This window comes from Rhineura floridana, chromosome 17 (assembly GCF_030035675.1).
Source record: "Rhineura floridana isolate rRhiFlo1 chromosome 17, rRhiFlo1.hap2, whole genome shotgun sequence".
Classification (NCBI taxonomy): Eukaryota; Metazoa; Chordata; class Lepidosauria; order Squamata; family Rhineuridae; genus Rhineura; species Rhineura floridana.
Genome location: NC_084496.1, coordinates 3,098,190 through 3,121,150, shown reverse-complemented (window position 1 = coordinate 3,121,150; position 22,961 = coordinate 3,098,190). Strand labels below are relative to the sequence as shown.

Here is a 22,961-nt window from a genome sequence, read left to right as displayed (position 1 = left end):
TATGTAACATAAATAAACAGACCTGCAGGTGAAATGCAAAGTCTAAGGACACCGAATCCTGTCCCCTGCCCCACAGCATACCCGCTCTCAGGACTCAAAGTGCATGCTTTGCATACAGGAAGTCCAGGCACGTCTGGGAGAGGCACACCATCAGCTGAACCAACCCAACCCACATTTAAGGCAGTCTTGAGACCAAAGCAGGCCCCAACAGGAAACCTGCCATTTCTCCCTACCTAATTAATCTGTGTGTGATAGACAGACAGATAGACAGACACAGACAAATTAAACAAAGTCTACGGAGTTAACCAGAGTACATCCTTCAGAGTATTCACATTATATTAAAAAAAAATAGGGCTGGCTAACATGATGCCAAATGTTGCTAGGACTCCAACTCCCATCAGCCCCCAGCCATGCACGGCCAACGGTCAGGGATGATGGGAGTTGAAATCCAGTAATATCTGGAGGGCACCAGGCTAGCCGCCCCTTCTATTTAAAAAAAAAAAAAGATTTCTATCCTGTCCTTTCTCCCATTGATTTTCTTACATTTATGCCCCACCTTTCTTCTTTCATGGAACCCAACACGGCATACACATGGTTCTCAGGCAGTCACCCATGCAGGCGCTGACCAGACCTGGTCCTGCTTAGCTTCTGCAAAGAGGTGGCCTCATGTGCTTTCAGACCATACCCTGGATATAAAAGGTCTGAACTTCCTCTAACAAAAGGGTGCAGCCCTCACTTGGTGATGGGATCTAGTGAGTTTTTGCCAGGCCAATTGGGCCTTGATACTGTTGTGCACACCCCAGTCCCCAAGGGGTGTGAGACTTCCTGCACTTCCCAAGGGTTCATTTCCCTTGGAAAGAAGGTCAGCAGAGGCTGTGGTGTCTTTAGGATATATGGTTTATTTACACATATATACAACCTGAGCACAATATGGAGGGGCTCACAACATTAACACTCCAACAGATCTTGCTTTACCATTAGGTTTCTAGGGAAGCTTCCCAAAGCCATTGCTGCTCTGGATTCAGTACAGAGAGTGACGCAAGCTTCCAGCCTCACCTCAGACTAACTCAAACAGACCATCTCCTGGCAGGGAGAATCACTCTCCTACAGCAACAGGACCACTTTGGACCACATCTTTTGACATGTAGATCGGCCACTCAACAGGTCCATTAATTAACCAAGAGATTGCCTTGGCCAGAATTATTAACTTATGAAAGGAACTGGTGTACCCAGTTCAGCAGGTCTCTCTAAAACAAACGGCATCCCTTCACAGATAACAAAATTGCAGGCTGGAGGGGAACCCAAAGACATCATCCAGACCAACCCCCAATCTTATAACAATACATTGGAGGTGGAGCCTAGTGAATGTGGGGCCCATAAAAGCACAGTGTTAAGCTCACAGTGCTTGTTTTGGGGGGGGACTTGATTTTGAACCCAAGGCAAAAATACTGAATAAGAAGGTACATGGAACATCAAAAGCTGCCTTATACCATTGGTCCATCTAGCTCAGTATCGTCGACTCCAGCGGGTCCCAAACTGGCCCATGGACCACCATCGCTCTGTGAGGTTCATTCAGGTGGTCCGTGGCATGTCTGTGGATTTGTGGGTGCAGACAGGAAATGGCACTTCGGTCACATTTCATATTCATACTGGTTTTTAATTGCATCTGTATTGCTTCTTTTACTTCTTGTCTGGTATTTTAATCAGAGCTTGGAAAAGTTACTTTTTTGAACTACAGCTCCCATCAGCCCAATCCAGTGGCCATGCTGGCTGGGGCTGATGGGAGTTGTAGTTCAAAAAAGTAACTTTTCCAAGCTCTGTATTTTATTGCATTCCAATTGTAATTCTACGGAACTGCGATTGCTACAACAGACACGGAAATCATGAAGTGCACCAAGACCCTCAGTGATTTTCAAATGTTCCCAGGGAGGGGGAAGTTTGGGAGCCACTGGTCTTCACCGGGGCGCCTCATTTATGGCCCTCCAGAGTTTGTTGGAACCATCTCCTACCATTCCTGCCCATTGGCTGGAGCTGATGGGTGCTGGAATCCAGCAACACCTGGAGGTCCACAGGTTCCCTATAGTTCATGGAGGATAAGGCTACCATCAGCTACTAGCCCTGATGGCTATGTTCTACCTCCAGTGTGGGAAAAATCATACTCTGAATACCAGTTGTTGGAAACAACAGGGAGTGTTCCTGCTTGCAGGCTTCCCATGAGGGGCATCTGGTTGGTCACTGTGAGAACAGGATGCGGGACTAGATGGTCCATTGGCCTGATCCAGCAGGGCCTTGCTTATGTCATGATCCAGCAGAGGTACACCAGTGACATTCTTTCATCTGCACATTCCTCTCCTTATGCTCTTTCCAGACTGAGATGAGTACAATGCCATGCTGTGGCATTCAGAGGCACCATTTTGGAACAGGCCAGGGGAAATGTCTCAAATAATACCATTTCATTCATGTGTGCCATTATGCCTATACTTGCAGCTAACTCCTTACTCATAAGCACCAAATGACCCTTTCTTTCAACAAGCCTTTTAAGTAGAGACCTTATTCCTGCTGCATCTATGTTGAACTGCTTTTTAAGATGTTTTCAAAGCTGTTTTTTTTTTTAAAAAAAGATGTTTTGTTTTAATATGTTTTATTCTGTGTTTAAGATGTTTTAGAGTGCTTTTAGTGTTTTTGTTTGCTGCCCTAGGCTCCTTCTGGGAGGAAAGGTGGGATATAAAGTTAATAAATAATAATATGGTTATTTTTTCAAAGAAGGTATGGACAACTTCTGTATCCTATTTGTTGTGGAAGGGAACAATCTGCTCCTCTTTCCAATTATCTCACTCTACAAGGGGGTGGGGGCAAGGGATTCCCACGGAGGTACAGAACAGGAGCGTAGATGTAGGAGGTCATCAAGACAGTGCAGGAGGGAAATTTAAGGATCAAACAGATCTATAGTTTCCAGGTCGAGGGAAGTAATATTCCCACTATATTCTGCATTAGTCAGGCCTCATCTGGAATACTGCGTTCAGTTCTGGGCACCTCATTTTAAGAAAGATATAGACAGGTTAGAGCGGGTTCAGAAGAGGGCGACGAGGATGATAGCCGGTATGGAGAACAAGTCTTATGAGCAAAGGTTGAAAGAACTTGGCATGTTCAGTCTGGTGAAGAGAAGGCTGAGGGGTGACATGATTACACTCTTTAAGTACCTGAAGGGCTGTCACACAGAGGAGGGTACAGATTTGTTCTCTGCTGCCCCAGAGGGTAGGACTAGGTCTAATGGTTTTAAGTTGCAGGAGTGTAGATTCAGATTGGACATTAGAAGGAACTTCTTGACAGTAAGGGTGGTTCGGCAATGGAACCGACTGCCTAGGGAGGTGGTGGGATCCCCTTCGCTGGATGTCTTCAAGCAGAGGCTGGACAGCTATCTGCGGGAGATGCTCTAGCTGTGGATTTCCTGCTGTGAGCAGGGGGTTGGACTCGATGGCCTACAAGGCCCCTTCCAACTCTATGATTCTATGATTCTAAATGATTCCCTCTGGAGCAGGAGTGGCTAACCTGTAGTCCTCCAAATGTTGTTAGACCATAATGCCCCTAATCACTGGCATTTAGTGATGGGGAGAAATTCAATTCAGTTTGCATTTAAAGGCAACCTTACCAGGTTCAGACTTTTTGAAACAATATGCAAACTGAAACATCGCCATCCTTAAAATTCGCACCTCTCCAGGCTTTCCAATTCAGCTCTCCCACCAAGTAGAGTGGGGCTAAATGCACACACCAGGGTAAAAGGTGTGCACAAGGATGCATATATTAATAAAAATATTATATTAAGGGAAACTGCTTGCAAAAATACATTATACCAATCTCAGGCAAAAATATAGGAAAGATTTGCACTAAAATGCTGGAAAGTTTTCATGGGGATTTTTTAAATTGTTGCAGAAATGTGGAGAATTGAATTTAAGACCAGAAAAATGAGAAACATGGAAACATTTGTCTATCCCTGCTGACAATTTGGCCATGGTGGCTAGGGCTGATGGGAACTGTAGTCCAAAAACATCTGGTTAATTACCCCTTCCCAAAAGGCAAATTGGCACTGGGACTTTGCTTTTCAGGAATATCCATATTATTTATTGCTTAGCTGTTTGTTCTGTATGTATTTGGACACTTCTTAAGATACCATATACATAACCCACTTTGGCACGATGGTAGATCAAGGAGTAAGTTTTGTCTATGTTTGGGTACAATTGGTCACCATTTTGAATCAAGATGGTGGACTGAACCTTCCAAAGTAGCATGTTTTTTGGTTCTTAAAATTCCCCACTAACCCCAGTTATGAGATTGCTAGTACAGTGATATTTGTATTAAAGAAGTATGGAGACTCTTTGCTTTTCTCTTAAGAGTGAAACTGACCCAAATGAGGGCTGATTCTTGGAAGGTCACCAGAAGTTCAGAAACCAGATGTGATCCAAGCAGTGATGCTCAAGGTTTCTACTCAGACTGCATTTTTAAGCAAAACCAATCTGATTCACACTTCCTGGGTTAATGTGTGAATTGGAATGCAACCATCATTTGTTTCCTACACTTCTTTGACTTTTGTGAGTGCACTTCTTGCCTGAAAACAGAATCCCAAAATGTGTATTAAAATGTGCATGTTTGGTTAAAATGCTTGCAAAAAGTGAGAATTTTCACACATCCTTAAAGATGGCGGAGTTACTCAGAAAAGGGACACAATGAACTTATGAATGCATGAGCATTCATGGTACTGACCCACACTGGAAACAGATTGCTCTGTCGATCCTGAGTTGAAAGGCCAGCCATTGACTTTTCCTGCTGTTGCAGAACAGGGAAGAGGAACCTGTGGCCCTCCAGATGAGGTTGGACTCAGACAGCCAGTGGTCAGGGATGATGGGAATTGTAGTCCAGGTACATTTGGAGGGCCACAGGTTCCCTGCCCCTGTTAGAGGCTTTTAAATGGGACTGTGTAAGTGAGTCCTCTTTGGGCATTCAAAATCCATGGACAAGAAACATGCTCTAAAGAGTGTAGGGATGTTAAGGGTGGAGCCTCCCTGCCCATACATTCGCTATCCACATATTTTAGATGTCTGAGAAAGACTACATTATGCATCCCAAAGTTACAAAAGGGTGACTCAGTGGCTTCTCACGGAGTTTCAAAAGGAGAAAGCACTCTTAAAATATACATTTATATATATATATATATATATATATATATATATATATATATATATATATATATATATATATATATATATATATAAATAAATAATCTGGAATGTAAATAGAAGAAAAGGCCTTGAAACCTTGATGACAATGTACCCCTCCTTAAAATCCCCCCCAGGAGATCCCAGGCAAAGGGTTATCCTGCATCCTATTAAAATGGAAAGAGTACCCCATCGTGATTGGAAGGGGGAGAAAAGAGTCTTTTATTCATTACCCCCATAGGAACTTCTCATACACAAAGGAATATTTTCCATTTTATCTATTTTCTGTCTTGTATATAAACAACTTCAAGGAATATATGAGCAATGGGTGAATAAAAGGCTTTTTTTAATTTTATCAAATGGACCTGTACAAAAGTTAGCAGTACTTAGTTGAAAGCTAGTGAACAAATAACAAATGATGGCCTTCAAACTTTACAGAAAAATAGATTGCATAAGAAGGAGAATCTGTTCCTCTCCCCTGCTCCATTCTCCCACCCCAACCCCCCAAATTCACAAAAGGCAATATGCAAAAAAAAAAAATCTTTCAGGAAAATGAAAACAAAAACCCAAGAATATGAAACCATAGAAAAGATAAGATAGATAATCTCTGAAAGTTTTAAAGATTTATAAAGTTTTCTTTTAAAAGGCACAACGTTACCATTAGAGTGGATGGTTATTATATGCTCAGCATACAATGGAACAAAATATCAATGAAATATTAGTCTACATCTAAAAACTAACCAAAATATAGTGGAGAACATTTTTATTTTCACAGCTTTGATTGATGACATCTGGTCCTTAAATAGGCAACATTAAAGTGAAACTCAATCCGTAGCTTCTGCTTGAATTGTAATTTCTCAAAAACTAGCTGTGCTGCCAACGTAGTCCAACAATGCAACGAGGCCTTCAAATTTAACGTGTTGAAACTGATTGGCATGGGGAGGGGATGCTGGCTACCATTCCTCCTTTTTCCACATCTACTCTGGAGTAGCCTCACTGAAAGGAGACAGAGAGCATTCCAAATTCACATTTGGCTTGTATTTCAGTTATTCCCAGAAAGGAATACACGTGAAACACTTTAAGTAGGAATTTGTCAGATTCTTTTTTTTAAAAGAGACCCACAAGACACAAAGTGGCAGGAAGCTAGCACCCATCCTGAAAAAGCCACAGCACTTCTAAGGGTGGTGGGTGGGCGGGCGGGTTTCAGACTTTCCCCCCCTCGTATGCAATAACTTTTGAAGTCAGCCCCTTGCCAGGAAACCAGCTTACAAAGCCAGTTTGTGCCAAGGCATTCCAACCCAGAGCGGTCACCAATGCAAAGGCTGATCGGGGAAGCTGCAAGCATTGAGCTCGTGAAATGAGTTTTGATTAAGGTGTCTTATTCTGAACCCCCTTTGGACAATCTAGCTCTACTTAATTGCTGATGTGCGGAAAGGGGAAACATCAAAGCATGCCATGAAGAAGCCAAATCAACTCTCAGGCATACCAGTTCAAGCAGGAGGCTCCTCAAGACGCATTGGTCTAAAACCACTCCTAGGGAATCAATCTTACTTGGAGGGGGGCAAATCTTCCTCTCTCTCTTGTACCTGGGGGTGTAATCTCAGTGGCGGTTGTAGGCTCCGATGTCTGTGGCGCAGTGAATCCGCTGCGGGTTTTGGTCCAAACTTTCAAGGGGCTGTCCAAAAGTGCTCTCCTTGAAAATTCAGACTAAATCCCGTAATGGATTCACTGAGCCACTGAAATTGGAGCCATGAACCGCCACTCAGATTACCTATGGGATTCAACTGGCAATAGGCTCAATGTTAAGCACCTCTTCATAACTCGTCACTTTTAGGAGTCACTGTTTCTTGAGGTGGTGGTGGTGGGGTCGGCCATCCGCTTTGATGGCTTTGGGGGAAAGGATGGGCACATTCATGGAGGACAGACTCTCCATCGCTATTGGGGAACCTCCATGTTCAGTGCACCTGTGAATTGGTGATGCTAGGGAGAAAAAGCAGGGACAGGCCAATCAGCTTTATATCCTGTTTTATGAATGGCCAGTAGCCATTGTTAATAGCATCCAAGATTAGGCAGACCTCATTTCCAGTCTGGCATTCCTTGTGAACAAATCTTATGGAAACACTATCATTAAGTATTTATTTTTTATCTCTCCCTGAAAATTAATCCATCACTTCCCCTAACCTCCACACTCACCCTTCCTTCAAGTCCTCACATTACCACTTTAGTTTTTGGGGGGACATTTCAGATTTGTCCTTACAGATTGGGCAGAACCTAAACACTGCACTGTTGTAACAAGAAGCAGGAAAATCATCTCGTCTCCACTCATTTATGCTCCTTAAAACCTCTTTTTTAAAACAAAAACAAAAAATCTACTTCTTGCACAGAATTACTTCATTAATTAAAAAAGACAAAATTACACAGAACATAAATACATATTTAACAGATTTACCCCAAAACAACAACAACAAAAAGACTTTATCTGAGCTTAACACACTTTTTTTAAGCTTCCCAACAAAAATGTTAATTACAGCCAAACCTTGCTAAGAAGAACTCTCCACTATAAATCAAAGAAGTTCTGACATTAGTTGGTTGGTTGGTCCCAAAAGATTCTCGAGTGGTCCCTCAATATTGTTAATTGAATGGTTAGGATTTTTAAATCTACATGGGTTCTTTGTGCCAAGGCCAACTTATCCTTAAATTGCAATAGACCCTGGAATACCTTCTTTGCCTCCTTGATAGTTCTGCAGTGTCCCTCAAACAAATCGTGGTACTTCTCTTTTAAGTCCTCACAGAGGAGTTAGAATATATTGTCCTTCATGAATTCAAAGGAAACCATCAGTCCAGATGCTTCATTCATTATTATTTATTATTATTATTAATAATAAAGAAAATAGAACTCTGTCTTTCAAAAACTTTAAAAGATTTTTTGGAGCAGATGACCAAGTCATTACAGAAGAACAAGAGGCACTTGAGACAATGAAAATGGTGCTCCTTCCATCGTAGGCTGTGTTTTTCTTCATTCTGTTCTTGAATATGAGTAGTGCACACGTTTTGGTGGGGACAGGGCAGGGAAGACCTCAGAACAGCAACAACTCCTTTCACCCTTCTCAAGGTCTTGTCAGAGTCGTGTAGACCGGCTGGTCCCAGTTTGCAGTGGGGCTGTGCGAAGGAGGGATGGACAAGCTGTTGAGGATCGGGGTGGCATATGGCCGGCGCGAGGAATGGAAGTACGGGTACTGGTAGATGCTGGAAGGGTAGCCAGGGTATGGGTTGTAGTAGTTAGAACTTTGGAGATCCGTGTAGTCGCACTGGGTGCTGGAAAAAGAGGCCGTGGCCGTGGCCGAGGACACGGTAGTTGCACATGCCTGGGCGGTGTACGATCCATAGTCGGAGTGAGTCGGGGAGCTATGCGATTGGTCATTATAATGGCTTGGGCTGAGCTGCTCTGTCTTGATGTGAGGCCTCTGCTGCCCAGATTCGTTGGAAGGAGAAGATGTGGAGGACGGGCTCTTGTGAGTCCACACCTGGGCTGCTCCACCCCCACTGCCGCTTGCCGGATGAGAGTAGGCAGGCCCATAAGACCCCGCTGTGGGGTTCTGCCCGTGGTCAGCCGGCATGGCAGAGTGGCCATTGAGCGGCAAGTACTGGTCGAACTCATGGACGTCAAAGGTCTCCATGTTGCTGATGACCTCACTGCTCAGCTCAGAGATGTCCACGTTGCTGAAGTCTATGTTCTGCCGGCCACTCTCCACTAAGCGGCGCCCCTCATGCTTCAACTCCTGCTTGCTCCCGTGGTGAAGGTCCGTCTTGGGGGTGGTAGGTGGGGTAGGGGGTCCGTGAGTCTGCCCTAGAGATTAAGCACATTTCAAAAGATGTAACACTTCTTCAAAACAAGCGGTTCTAAGCATCTCAGTTCGCTATTCTCTAGCTTCAACAACGGACCAAAAAGAACACAGGGAACACAAAAGAATTTTGGGGAGATCACGTTAACTGTTGACATCAAAGCCAACAGAAACCAACATGGCCAGATTGCTAGCAAACGGCAACATCAGAAGCTTCTATAGAATTTGCTCCCAGAAGAGGCAGTGATGGCCACCAACTTGGATGGCTTTAGAAGAGGATCAGACAAATTTGTGGAGGATAAGGCGGCTACCAGTGGCTACTAGCCATGATGACTATGCTCCACCTCCACAGCTGGAGGCAGCATGCTTCTGAATACCAGTTTCTGGGAGCCGCAGGAGGGGAGAATGCTCTTGCATTTAGGCCCTGCCTTGCAGGCATCCCATTGAGGCATCTGATTGGCCACTGTGAGAACAGGATGATGTCCTATATGGGCCACTGGCCTGATCCAGGAGGCTCTTCTTATGTTCTTATGTAACAAACTGATCCTTCAGTGTGGCAGCACCTACACTTTGGAACTCCTTGCCTATTGACATCAGGCAGGCACCTTTGTTGTACTCTTTTTGGCGCCTGCTTAAAACATTTATGTTTAGGCAAGCCTAAGCATAAGAGGATGCTGGACTAGATGGGCCACTGGTCAGGCTCTCATGTCCTTACACCAAACCAGGACACTGGTCCACCTCACTCAGTATTGTCCACACCAGAGGTGGGGAATCTTTGGCCCTCCAGATGATGTTGGTCAGCAATATCTGAAGGTCCAAAGGTTCCCCAGCCCTAGCCTGGCCTACACCCAGTTTCCCCAACATGATACCTTCCAGATTTGTGGACTACAACTTGCATCAGCCCCAGCCAGCCCGGGCAAATTGTGAGGGATGATGTGAGTTGCAGTCCAAAACATCCGGAGGGCACAAGGCTGGTGATGGGGAGGCTGGTCCACACTGACTGGAAGCACCTATCCAGTGTTTTAATTGGGAATCTTTCCCAACTCTTCATGGAAATGCCAGGGATTTAAGCTGTGCTCTAGCACTGCGCGAAGATGCTTCCAAAGCGGACTGAATCCAGTTCTGTATCCAACACAGTGTCCTATAGATGAACACGCTCTCTGGCAAAGAGGCTTCATTTCCCTCCTGGAAGGTCCCCACCTGTAATTGGGCATCTTGCACCTGTAGGCAGCTATCACAGGAGTAGAGGATGGTGGCTCCAATGTCAATTGGGCAGTGAATCGGCTCTGAGTTTTAGCACCTTGGACAGCTCCTTGAAAGTAGGAGACTATGACACGGGGCACATTCACTGCCCCACTGATGTTGGAGCCACCGGCCTCCACTGACCCCAAGGAAAAGAACCTTTTTGTCAGAACCTGGTATCAGAGGGGGATAACTGGCTGCCTGAGGGCCAAATCAGCCAGAATAGCCAGAGATCTGGCTATATACGAGAGAGAGAGAGAAAAAATAATTGCATAAAATGTACCCAATACATCTGTCTTGGTATTCCTGACTTGTACATTTATGCTTCCCTCTCCTTACCTGCATGGTCACTGTGGTGATGAGCTTCGCTCATGGATCCCAGACCAGTATCGGCTTTGTAGATCTGGTTCCCACCATGATGACTCAGTTCGGCTCCTGAATCAGAATCGCTTTGGCCTGCCTTGACGCTTTTCCTCCTGCGTGGCTGATATTTATAGTCTGGGTGGTCCTTCTTGTGCTGAACTCGCAGGCGCTCCGCTTCCTCCACAAAAGGACGCTTCTCACTTTCACTCAGCAAACTTTAAAAAAAAGATTTAAAAAATTAAAATAGTTTCTTCCTTTCGAAAACTAGATTAACAACATTTAATCTCCTAAAACAACGCATGCCCCTCGTTAGAAGGATGTTGGTCTGGAAAGCTGAGTCGAACATTACATCAGGGATGGGCAAATCTGTCATTTTTTATTTTTTTTTGCATTTCTCATTTTTCCCAGTCTTAAATTCAGCTCGTTCCCTCCTCAGTGTGAGGCCTGGGAAAGGGCCTTTTCAATGGTGGCCCCTTGTATGTGCAACACTATCCCGACTAAAGGTGTTTCTGCCTCATCTCGTTATACTTTTAGGTGGTTAGTTGAGGCATCTTTTTTGGCAGACATTTGGAGGAGAGACCTGAGAGAGTAGCAGCAGCAATTAGCCATTGCTCTTTAGTGATTTTTAATGTGATTTTAGGGATTGTGTTATATTTTGGGTTTTTTAATTCTATTTGCCCATTGTAAACCACCCTGTGGTTTGTGCAAAGGGTGGTATATTAAGTAGATAAATAAATCTCAAAACTGACAATTTACTTTCTGCTCCAGATCAGATTCTAGCTTGCCACAAATTTTTTCAACAAAATTATATACAGCTTCTGTTAGCTACATGCAATGGATCACCTTTACCATCATCACAAAGTCAAAATAAACATTCTTTTACAGAGGAGCCTTTTCCATGTTTCCAACCCTTTGCGATGAGTCTTTAACTTTTGCTACAAGTTTCAGAAATCATTCAAGTAACAACCACAACAAAACAGAAAATGGATATCTTCTTCTTGCTTTACATAATTCCACATCCCTCAAGTAAATGTCCAAACCCAGGCAGTGGAGATTACTGCAATTTCAGCATAGACTCTTTGTGATCATAAACCCATTTACCATGGAGTAAACTGCATCAAACTCAGTGCAATTTACCTTTGGGTAGACATGTAGAGGATTGCACTGTAAGAACATAATCTCTTGTACATTTATTTGGAAAAAGGCCCATTGATTGTTTATTGAAAACTGGCATATACACAAACTTAAAACATGAACAGAACAGGATTTACTACAGGATGCTCTGCTATAACTTTATAGAGCTTTTAATTTGCAGATGCAAATAATGCCTCAAATGATTATAACTGTAAGTTAGTAATAAGTATTAATAAAAATAAGTTGTTATGTCATTTCCAAAAAATGTTTTCTAGAAAGACTTCTAATTCTACTGTTTCAGCTCAAACCAGTACAACTAAAATGAGCTGGATCCTGATTGCCACACTGACTTGCTTGCATTCCTGTGTGCTAGATGGTGGTCCCACGCCCACTCTATAGCACCCTGTAGCAAACATGGAATCCATGAGCAAAGATCTGTTCCTATACATGGATTACCCTGATGGGACCAGGCAAGCTGCTCCAATTTAAGACTTGGAGGACCTTGTTTTGTTTTTGCATTAAACAACCTTTTGATCACACTGTTCAGCTTTCTGAAACTTTTGAAAACAATTTCCATGCAGCTGACATCATCCTAAAAGTGTGAAATTCAGCAGCTGGGAGCAGTAGGTCAGTGAGTGCCCGGAGATTTTTAGAGCAGTGTGGCTTCCCTTCATGCCCAATCCAGATTACAGGATACAAGATTATGGAGAGATGAAGACAGGCGAAATGCCAAGCATTTTGTAGGATTTGGGGAACAAGAGAAACTAGATGGTTAATACAACATTCTCTTACTTAAAGGTAAAGAGGATGGATGTGGGACACCCATTTTTAAGCAACCAACACAAACCGGACTGCAGCCGCCTCAGTCTGTTCATTTTTTGCACTTTCACTTCATGCTCGCAGCTAATTTTATTGTTGCAGTTCTTGTGTATTATCCTCACAAGGTTTTTTTTTTACAAAAATGTTGTCAGTATCCACTACTCTTAGTCTCCAAAGGGCTTGCAGTCTTAAAAAAAAGGTAGCTTGAGTAAATGCTTTTCAAAAAACCCTTCCTTTTCACTCATTAACTTCCCGAGTCTTGTTAAACCTCTTCTCCCCATTTGCATATGCATCTCTCCATGCCTTTCACCAAATTTGTAATGAAGAGTGCTTTTTAACAATGCAAGTGAAAACGTGGGCTCTCTGGTCCACAAAAGTTGCACAATCCCATACATGTTTACTCAGAAGTAAACCCCACTGCTTTCAATGGGACTCAGTCCCAGGTAAAGGTGTACAGGATTGCACTGTTAGGCCACTATAAGCTTTTAACTGACACAAAGCACATAGATGAATAAAAGACGACATTTTGCAAATCTTTCCAGGAAACTATTTAGAAATATTTGCCAGAGACAACTAGGAGGTGACAGACAAGGCATGTCTACACATTTAATTTCCATATGTTTATACTGGAAAATTCCATTTAAATATGATATACTTAGACAAACAAAGGAAGAGAGAAGGAAAGAAGGATACTGCTAAAGAATATTAGCCTGAACAAGGGATGGGAGAATTAGTCGATTTCTGTTTCTCACACTTTCTCATTTTTCCACTCGAGTTCAGTTTTCCACATTTCCAGATCAGTTTGCAAATTCCTTCCTCATAAAAATTCATAAGCATTTTAGTGCAAATTTCCCCCAACATGCACGTTTTATGTAATTTTGCCTAATAGGCACTTTTTTTGCAAAACACATTTCCCGTAAAATAATGCAATTTTTGTATGTTATTTTCATGAATATATGCATTTTAAGGACACTTACCCCAGTATACGCATTTTTGTATAATTACTTGACTGTAGAACATTTGGAGAAGTGCAATTTTCGAAGGATGGCTGTTGCAGGTTTGTATTGTTTCGGGAAGTGAAAATTAGGTAGGTTTGCCTTTAAATGCAAAATGAACCAAATTTTCTCCCCCACCCCACCCTGTCCCTAGCCTAAAAGACTATTGTCTGATACCAAACCAATTCATACTCAGAATAAACCCATTAAAATCAACGGACTTAACTTAGGTCTGCTCCACGTATGACTCATGTAGACTATCACCCATTATTTCTAAAGCACTTGAAACCCACTAGCACCTTAAATTTAGGCCTACTCAACCCAGTAACCTCCACTGAGGCAAACACACCACATCAGAGCAGATCAGCCCTCTAGGGGCTCAATAGATTCGCCATTTTCAACACAAGCTTGCAACTACTGAAAGGTGGGGGTCAAGCATTTGGCAGGCCACAGAATTTAGTTGGTAGGTCTCTGGCTCTCAAGCAAAAGCTCTCTCCTGTGGTTGTGAGACGCAGCCATTAAAAAAAAACAGAGTAAAAGCAGTAAGATGGAGTGGGAATCTCCAATTGCGCACCCCATTACATTCCGACACTGGGAGCCAAACTACCTCCTGTACCCATTTTGAAAGACCTTTCCAGTGCTCCAGATGCCATCCTCAGATAATATCCATCAGTCACTAGATAGCAATGCTAGTGATTCGGGAACACTGCAAGTTGGACATTTCCAAGTTTTGCAAACAGGCTATTTGCCTGTTCAAAGGAGTCCAAAAAGCCTCCACTGTCCCTGAAGAGTAGCCCAAAGATCACACATATTCGCTTGGATCCATAGCAACATAATTTTGTGCACAGAACAAAAAAAAAATTGGCTCCTTTTAAGAGAGACAACGGCAGAAAGGCTCCAGGCTCCTAAGCCTCGGGAAATAATTTGGTTTTGCCTCCATCTTCTATAGGGAAGTTGTCGTGTTTGGCATTAGACCAAACTGTTGCACTTTTTTTGCATTTGGGATCAGCAGAAGGTGAAATACAGACTCAATTCATTCAGAAAGGAGGTTGCAAACTAGTTACCGATAGAGGATAGCCAAGAAGAGGTGCCCCTAAGTTAGGCCCAGAATCATGGAGCTACTGAAGGATGGAATTAGCATTAATTAACAGTGCGTTTCAATGGAACCTTAACTGTTGCTAATAGATTCTAAATCGTCACAGCTGGCGGCACAACAAATTTCAATGCCAGGGGGACAGAACGGTTCAAGTGGCAATCACCCCCACCTCACACACCCATTAATTAACATGGAGGGCAGACTTTCAGGTTTGGGGGGAGATTCAGAGCAATGTTCAAAGACACGGATCTGAGTCTTGGATATGCTTAAGATTAAATTGCAACCACAAAACAAGCAAACAAAAGGAATGCATTTTAAGAACATTTATTGGCTACAGTTTTAATACTGTATAGGAGGAATCTTCCTGCTTGTGAGATCTTTTTTTTGCTCGAACCCTGAGATCTACCAGCTACAGCCAGGTGCAAGAGACCTTTACTAAGAATTAAAGAGTTCTGAGACCGGAGATTTGTTTTCGAGTACCAAAGCTGAACTCAGCAGTCCTTCCAAAAAACCCAAAAAACCCCCCACTCCTGTTAGCCACACAAACACACGGCTTTCTTAATTTCGGCAGCGGGAAGGTGGGTAGAGATGAGTAATTTTGTTGTTGCCATCGTTTAAACAACTGGGAGTCAGAAATCCTTGATCATCTACTTCAGATCACCCAGAGAACTACCAACAGGCCCTGATCTACCGTCGGTTCAACTGTGTGCTCATTTTTGTCTTTTCCACAGATTAGATTAGTTTCAGATTCCATGAGACTGAGGCTACAATCAGAGACTCACTTATCTAGGAGTAAGGCCCATTTAACTCAGTCAGGTTTACAGCAACGCAGACACACATAGGATTTCACTTTGGGGGGGGGACATTTTGTAAATTTGAGGGTGTTTTAAGCAATTTCATACACAACCTTGCAGCATATATGCCGCAGAAACCTATGAACATCATTCACACATTTCACGTGCATCAAACCTGTCAACCATTTCTTCTTATTTAAAATACTTGTATTGAATCCTTTTGCCAACAACCCTGGTCACTTTATCCTCTGTGCTGTAGGGTGGGCTGAGACAGCGACCAGAACACGATCAACCAGTGATGTTCAAGACTGAGCAGGGGTTTGAACCAAGGCCCAACAACTCTACTGCCACCTCTGCTAAAAATATGGGGTGCACATTAGCATTCAGATCCACATGCACTGGTGTTGTGAACAGGAAAAAGCAGATTTCAATATTGCAGTCTCCCTCTTTGGCATATCTCCTTTACTGAGTGCATATATGTATACGTACGATGCATGCACCATACAGTTAGGTATGCTTATTTAGAATAGATTACTGCTGCAACTCTTGGAAATAGGCCCCAAAGAACTCAGTAGGACTTCTGGGCAAATTTGCATCAGATTACACTGTTATGTACGATTATGCCATCCAACCCTAACACGGCATATTTTTGCTCTGGAGCATTCACACACATCCGTCCTGCAAAGGTTTTAATCTTATTATAACTTCAAGCGGCACATAAATGCACCCATGCAAATCCAGCTGGAGCAGTTTGCAAGGAAGTTAAAAGGCTACGCCTGGAGCTCCAGAGGTGTCTGACATTCCTTTCAGCAGTGATTGCCCTCCCATGAGAGATTTTTTCATGAAACCAAAAGTAATAGGCCTGACCCGGTGATCACTCAGCGTTCTTGCCTGCCCCAATGTCAAACTTTCAACTTGTTTACCGGAGTGTTTTTAAGGTATCCTGGCCACAGAGGCTAAGAGGCCAATAATTCACATGCACTTATGTAAAAATGACTGCACCTCTTGCTCATTCACAGGTAAGGTGCAGGCCAGCTTCACTGGGAACCATCATGAGTCAAAAATGAAAGCAAAGCACAATCTGTGGTGTCAGAACTAGGATGGCCCATTCACAAATGTAGATCATCCTAGGAGTGAACCTATCTCAAGACAAGAATCAACACCCCGTCCCTTTGGGGCAGGGTAGGGGTGCACTGTGACCCTGTTCATGTGCAATGCACCCACTGTTTCAACAGGACCTACTTCCAACTTGGGGAAAGCCAAATACTGAATATTGGGCAGAACTTCTCAATCTACCAGCTGTTCAGAGGTGGGCAAAATGGAATCCCCCCTCCCCTTTGAAAGCGTGAAAAAGGTTAGCATCCAACCAAGATTTCTGGTGATATGAAAAGGGGCTGTACCAAATGACTCATGGTAACCCCTGCAACTCTAGGCTCTGAGCTCATGCATTAAGTATGCAACTATCCCCAAAACAACATACAGCACATGCATTCATCAGATCTACATAGACACAGGGCCCCTCCAGACATCCTTTTTATGTGCATTCATGATTTGTGCTCATGATAGTATTGGGGTGGCTATACGTCATCCCGCTTTTTACACCGTTTGGGCCTGCAAACGTTTTCGGGAGGACATACCGCTTTGTTCCCAATCAGTGCATGACCCAAGGCTCTGAAATCCTATAACTTTGTATACCAGAAATATTCTGGGAGGCGGATCCTCCTGTCCTGCTTTCATTGCACTGCAGTGCAAGGGTGTCCCTCCAGATGGCAATAATGCAGTGACACTGGCGAAACATCGCAGAACTGGTGAAACCGAGCAATGTGCGGACATTCAAGTATAAATCCACCACAATGCACTATTTATTGATTGATTTGATTTGATTTGTATCCCACCCTTCCTCCCAGCAGGAGCCCAGGGTGGCAAACAAGGCACTAAAAACACTTTAAAACATCATAAAAACAAATCTTAAAATACTATTGTGCATTAGTGTACCAGTGAGATGTTGCAGAACACACCCAGAAAAAAACAACCCAGTCTGGAGGGCCCAAAGCCTATGCATCTATTCAGGGTGCAAACCAGGGAACCCCTGAAGGAACCTCACTTGAGCCATAAATTCACTAAGTAGCTTTCCTGGGCAAGCCACTGTCCTCTCACAGCCCCTGCCCTCTGCAATATGGGGATCATAATAAAGGATAACCTTACAGGGATGTGGTAAAGGATTACCAAGATAATATAGGCACCATACTTTTGAACACTCGAAATGTACTATATCAATATTATGCAGCATTATCACAGTCTTATCGAGTGGCTTTATTTGCAACGGTAGCAGGGAACATTCAAGCAAGCTATCTAGAAGAAAAACGCTGGCAGATTGCAAAAGTGTGCCTGAGCGTGCCAAGTCAGGATTGACCACTGGTAGGATTTATTTTTGCTGCGCCTTTGATATTATGCGAAAACTGGGAAGCTCAGTTGCTCATGTTTCATATCTTCGCTTCAGACATTTTACTTCTTTTGTGCAGTTTGCAACGGCCTGTGGCTACATGCAAGAAAAACTGACTGACCAACTGTTACCACCTCTAGGACTATAATACCATGCATGATGGGAATGCAGCAGTCATAAAGCTCAGTAGTTAAGGAAAGGGACATTGGCCCTCATTTTCTGACCCCTATAGCCTGCCATGCAGCAGAGTTTCACATTAGTACCGCTAACAGATGGTGAAATGTCCAATGTTTACTTACACATACTATTAATAATACAAATAATTTTTTAAAAAGCTATATGTGGGGGAGTACTATTTGGATTTTTCATTTGGCATTTATATTTTTTATTCTTTCAACCAGCTGTGGCACAGCAAAATAACTGGCGACACGAAACTATCACTAAAACTTCCTCTTTTTTTAAAAAAAGTGTTGAAATTCCTATACAAGGAACCATGTTTAGTAACTTAAGAGCCTGAAGGGCAATGCAACAGCTATCCCTGGTTGTCGCACAGCTTCACCATGTTGCCGCTGCCGTTACCCCTTCCAACATCCCAATGACAGGCTTTGGAACAAGCCTCTTATGAGCACCCCTACCCCGAGCAGACATAGAAATGTCCATAGATCTTCCCTCTAACACCCAAAGGTGTCAAGGGTAGTAGAGCTGGCCTTGGGAGGAAACTAAATGTGAAATTTTTTTTTTTTTTAATTTATATACCGCCCGACTAGCAATAGCTCTCTGTGCTAGCTAGTAACTTAAAATTCAAAAAACAAATCATGGAAAGTCTTGTGGCACCTTATTAAGACTAACAGAATTGTCGGGCATATTGTTTACAGCACCAAGCTACTCAGTATTCAGCCCATTGAGCTTCCACATTATTTTTGACATGACATTGGAGGCAATGAAAAGGGTGCATGGGAACACAAATACAGTCTGGTCTAGGCCCATATCCTGTTCATACTCCATGCAATAGCGGCACTAAATTTTTGATTATTATGAAACCATAACTAGTATTTGCTGGAATCTCCCTCAAACATTATAATCACTAAACAAACAGCGGGCTTTATCGAACTCTGCTCAAAGTAGATCCACTGAAATTAATGGACTTGATGATTAGTGGTCCATTGATTCCAGTGGGTCTACTCTGAAGGACTTCGTTGGAGACAACCCGATGATGATAGTTGGACAGCTGTTCTTATGAAAACAGAAGTAGAAAACTAGAAGAATTTTGAAATAACTGGTTTACTGTCTGTAGACTGAACCAAGCAGTGCCAAATTCTCACTCTAGTTAAAGCGGCTCCAAAATCTCTCAGGAACGCACCCCTTTAACATCACTTTCACCCTTGCCCTCCAAAGTCTGCAATATTTTTGTGTTTGCAACTCACACTTAACTTGGGGAGAAAGGTTTCGGAAGCTACCAGAGCAACTGGACAGGTCAAGGTTGCCAGGGGTGGGGGCTCTGTAATCTTGCAAGCAACGCCGCCACATACTTCCCCACACCAAGCGCTTCTTCCCGGGTGCCCCTAACATTCTTTGCCATTCTCAGCGAACTGTCTGAATCGCTTGGGCAGACAAGCCAGCCTTGACAGAAGCATCCCTTTTGGGGAAAACTTGGGGTGCTTTGGTGGGAGGTGAGATTTAAAGGGCACACCTTTCAAGTAGCAGAAATGTCCCCTATTTGAACCCACAGCTGTCCTCCATTATGCTGGCTGTGCCTTTGATTTCTACCATGTGCTCCTGGACTTCAGGATTTATCAGCTTAAGAGCTGCTCCAGACTCTACTGGGGCCCACCACAGTAACAGCAAAACACCCCAAGCGATTCCAACCTTGGGAACTGTACAGGAATGCTAGGAAACGTTTCATGCAACACTCTTTTGGGAATCAACATCACTAGTTCTGTAACAGCTCCCCAAGAGACCTCCCAGTCTCTCAGTCAGTTTTCCTCACCAGATAATCAACCTCTCCTACAAGAAACACAAATTTCAACAGAAATTTTCTTTGGACACAATTGTGCCAAAGTTCCCCAATTTTAATGGGAGAAATTGAAGTGTGGCGGTCCACTTTCCCACTGAAATCAATGCAAATTTTAAAACTGCTCAGGTTTACCTGGATCAACGCCTTCTTTTCTTCACAAAATGTTACACCCCCCACACACACCTTGAGGTGTTTTGCCACATGTATAAAAGGTTTCCCTGCCTGATCTTCAAGCCTGGAGATCCAGAAATAGGCTACTCACAAAACTGACATGAAATTAAATTGAAATTAACAATAGCACTTCCATTCAAATTAAGCATTGACATTAGAAGAGGTAACCAACTACCATTTAATCACTCAAATGTTGGTTTAATACCCATAAAGTCTTAATTTATGAATGTAAATTTATATGTTGCCCATACAGCATAGCTCTCTGGATGGCGAGGTGTAGAGGTTAGGGTGTCAGATTGGGACTTGAGAATCCAGGGTCCCAATGCCCAATCAGCCATGAAGCTCACTGGGTGACCCTGGGCCAGTCAATATATCTCTCAGCCTAATCTACCTCACAGGGTTGTTGTGAAGTTAAAATGGAGATGTGGAGAACCAGGCGGGCCACCTTGCACTCCTTGGAGGAAGATGTGATATTTGAGTAAAGACAAATAAGGTACAATAACCAACTAAAATTTAATAGGATTTTAAGACTGGTTAGGTTTTAGGAAACCACCCAGATGCTAAGCAGAGGCTGCTTCCACTAAAAAAAACTTAGCATTTAACCGATGGCACTAATTCATGACACACACACACACACACACACAAACATCAGGAGTGCCTCTCAGGGCAATCCTAAACATAGTTTAGCGAAATTATGCCCCCGCTCCCGTTTTAATGGAACTTATTTGCCAGTTAAGTCTGCTTAGGGGTGCAGTCACATTTCCTGGGCCCGAAAACATTTCTTGGAACCACTTCCATTCATGTCAGTCGCGCGTTTAGAGTGGTGCGTTTAAAATGCGTGCAGTGCCCCTTCCCCTTTACTCAGCAGCGATCCTGGCTGACACCTTTCGGCTGGGCTCGACCCTTCAAGATAATCGCTCCCGCCGCTTTGCCCGCCCGTCCAGCCCAGCGCGCCCGCCGCGGCTCCGCCACTCACCGCCAGAGCTTGCCGAGCGTCTTGCTGAGTTCGGCGTTGTGCAGATGCGGGTACTGGTCGGCCAGTTTCCGGCGCGCGGCTTGAGCCCAGACCATGAAGGCGTTCATGGGCCGCTTGACGTGAGGCTTGGCTTTCAGCGCCCCGTTGCCCCGAACGGGCATGGGCACCAGGCTCCAGTCGTAGCCCTTCAGCACCTGCGAGACGGCGTCCCGGATGCAAGCCGGAAAACGCTCGTCCACGTCGCCCGACTCGCCTTTGGGGCCGCCGCCGCCCCCTCCCGTGCGCTGCACAGAGGCGGAGGTCGCCGGGACGCCCTCCGAGCCGGCAGGCGACGATGGCGCGTCCGAGTCCGAGTCCACGTGAGACATGGAGCTGGCGGTGCCCGCGGGGCTGCCCGGCGCATCCAGGGCTTTGGAGTGCTCCTCGCTCATGTTCAGCATCGGCGGAGGGCGGCGGAGGGCCGGCGGGGGGGCGGCCGGAAAGAGCGGGGCGCCCCAGCAGCGGAGCAAAGGAGCCCAGAGTCTAGCCGGGAGCGCACGGTCCCTGGCGTACAACGGAGTGAAGAGGCGCGCGATGCGGACCGTCGCAAAGCCCGCCGCCCAGCTAGAAGGCTTCCCTGGACCTCCAGCAGCAGCAGCAGAGCCCCCCCAAAGCGCAATCAGCCGCCGCCTCGCCCACAGCGCGGGTTTCCCTTCTGCGCTGAGTTCCGCCACGCGCAAAAAAGTGGAGCTCTCCAAGCGCGCCCCGTCGGCAGCCGCCAGCGTCTCCAAGCGCGCCACCCCGAGTAGAAGCCGAGCGGCGGATCCGGCCAACCACTTTCTTTAAGCGCAGGGCGAGCCGGCCCCTCCCCTTCTCCACTCCCGATTGGAGGCCCGCCGTGGCCTCATCTGCATATCAGGGCGGGGCTTGGACCCTCTCCGACTTCTTAAAGAGACCAGGGGCCCTCCTTCCCCCGCCTCTTTTGAATCATCTTTATATTGTCCGGCTTGGAACCTGGACGTGCCGCCGCGCTTTTCCCGTGGAGGGACGACGGCGGCTCGGAGAACATGAGCGTCTCTCGGTGGAGGGAAGTCGTGATGCCGCGGATGTTATTCTCCCCCCCCCAAAATTAATTAAATCAATCCAATCAGAGTTCAACTGCAACACAAGCAAAGGCGCCTCCTGCGCACAATTACCCGGGAGTGACCCTCACCGAACTCGGTGGGGCAGTTTGTTAAGCATATTAAGAAGAGCCCAAGGGAAGTCCTGCGAGATCATCAGTCCGCGCATCGTCCGGCTTCCCACAGTAGTCGGGCAGATGCCGCCGGGAAGCCCGCAAGGCATGAAAGCGCGAAAGTTTTCCCCGGTTGTTGTTGTTGCTTCCCAAAACTGGCGCGCAGAAGTAGACTGCGTCTGAGCCAGGAAGCTCCATGTGACTAATAGGCACTGACAGACACACGCCCCTTCTCCGTGAATTGGGCTCATCGCACATCCTGGGGCAGCAGGTCCCAAAACTTGGTGATGCCATGGGACGGGACTGCACATCCTTGGGATCGTTCTCTGGTGCAGTTGAGACTGTAAGCTCCTGGGAGACGGAGACCTGGGGTTGTTTGGTTGGTGTCTTTGGCCTGTGTTCCACTTGACAGTGCCATCGACTTTGGGTGCAGTCCAATACATATCTGCTCAGAAGTAAGCCCATTGGGTTCAATGGAACTTACTCCCAAGTAAGTGTGTATTGGATTGCAGCCTTTGATGGTGCAAAAGACGACGATAATAAAAACCATCCAAATTTTGAGATTGTAAGGGTTTTTTTAAAAATTGGTTGTATTTTAAATGGTTGCAGCTCGCCTTAGAACCTCAAGGTGAAGGGTGGGTAATAAATG

The 22,961-nt window shown here is 44.8% G+C and overlaps 1 protein-coding gene across 1 annotated transcript; it reads right to left on the bottom strand.

The window, feature by feature from the left end:
- Positions 1-5,539: 5,539 nt before the first annotated feature.
- On the bottom strand, positions 5,540-22,044 carry SOX8 (SRY-box transcription factor 8). The gene is made up of 3 exons (XM_061599826.1): positions 21,100-22,044; positions 10,634-10,872; positions 5,540-9,057 (listed from the first exon to the last, which is right to left on the bottom strand). Exons 1-3 carry the CDS (start codon positions 21,537-21,539, stop codon positions 8,318-8,320), a joined length of 1,419 nt encoding a protein of 472 aa, XP_061455810.1. The 5' UTR covers positions 21,540-22,044; the 3' UTR covers positions 5,540-8,317.
- Positions 22,045-22,961: the final 917 nt, after the last annotated feature.

Excerpts from the sequence above, each read along its gene's own strand:
- SOX8 (XM_061599826.1), bottom strand. The coding sequence starts at position 21,539 with ATGCTGAACATGAGCGAGGAGCACTCCAAAGCCCTGGATGCGCCGGGC. Across the intron at positions 10,873-21,099 it reads ACGCTCGGCAAGCTCTGGCG|TTTGCTGAGTGAAAGTGAGA; the intron begins GTGAGTGGCGGA and ends TTTTTTTTAAAG. Across the intron at positions 9,058-10,633 it reads TCACCACAGTGACCATGCAG|GGCAGACTCACGGACCCCCT; the intron begins GTAAGGAGAGGG and ends CTTAATCTCTAG.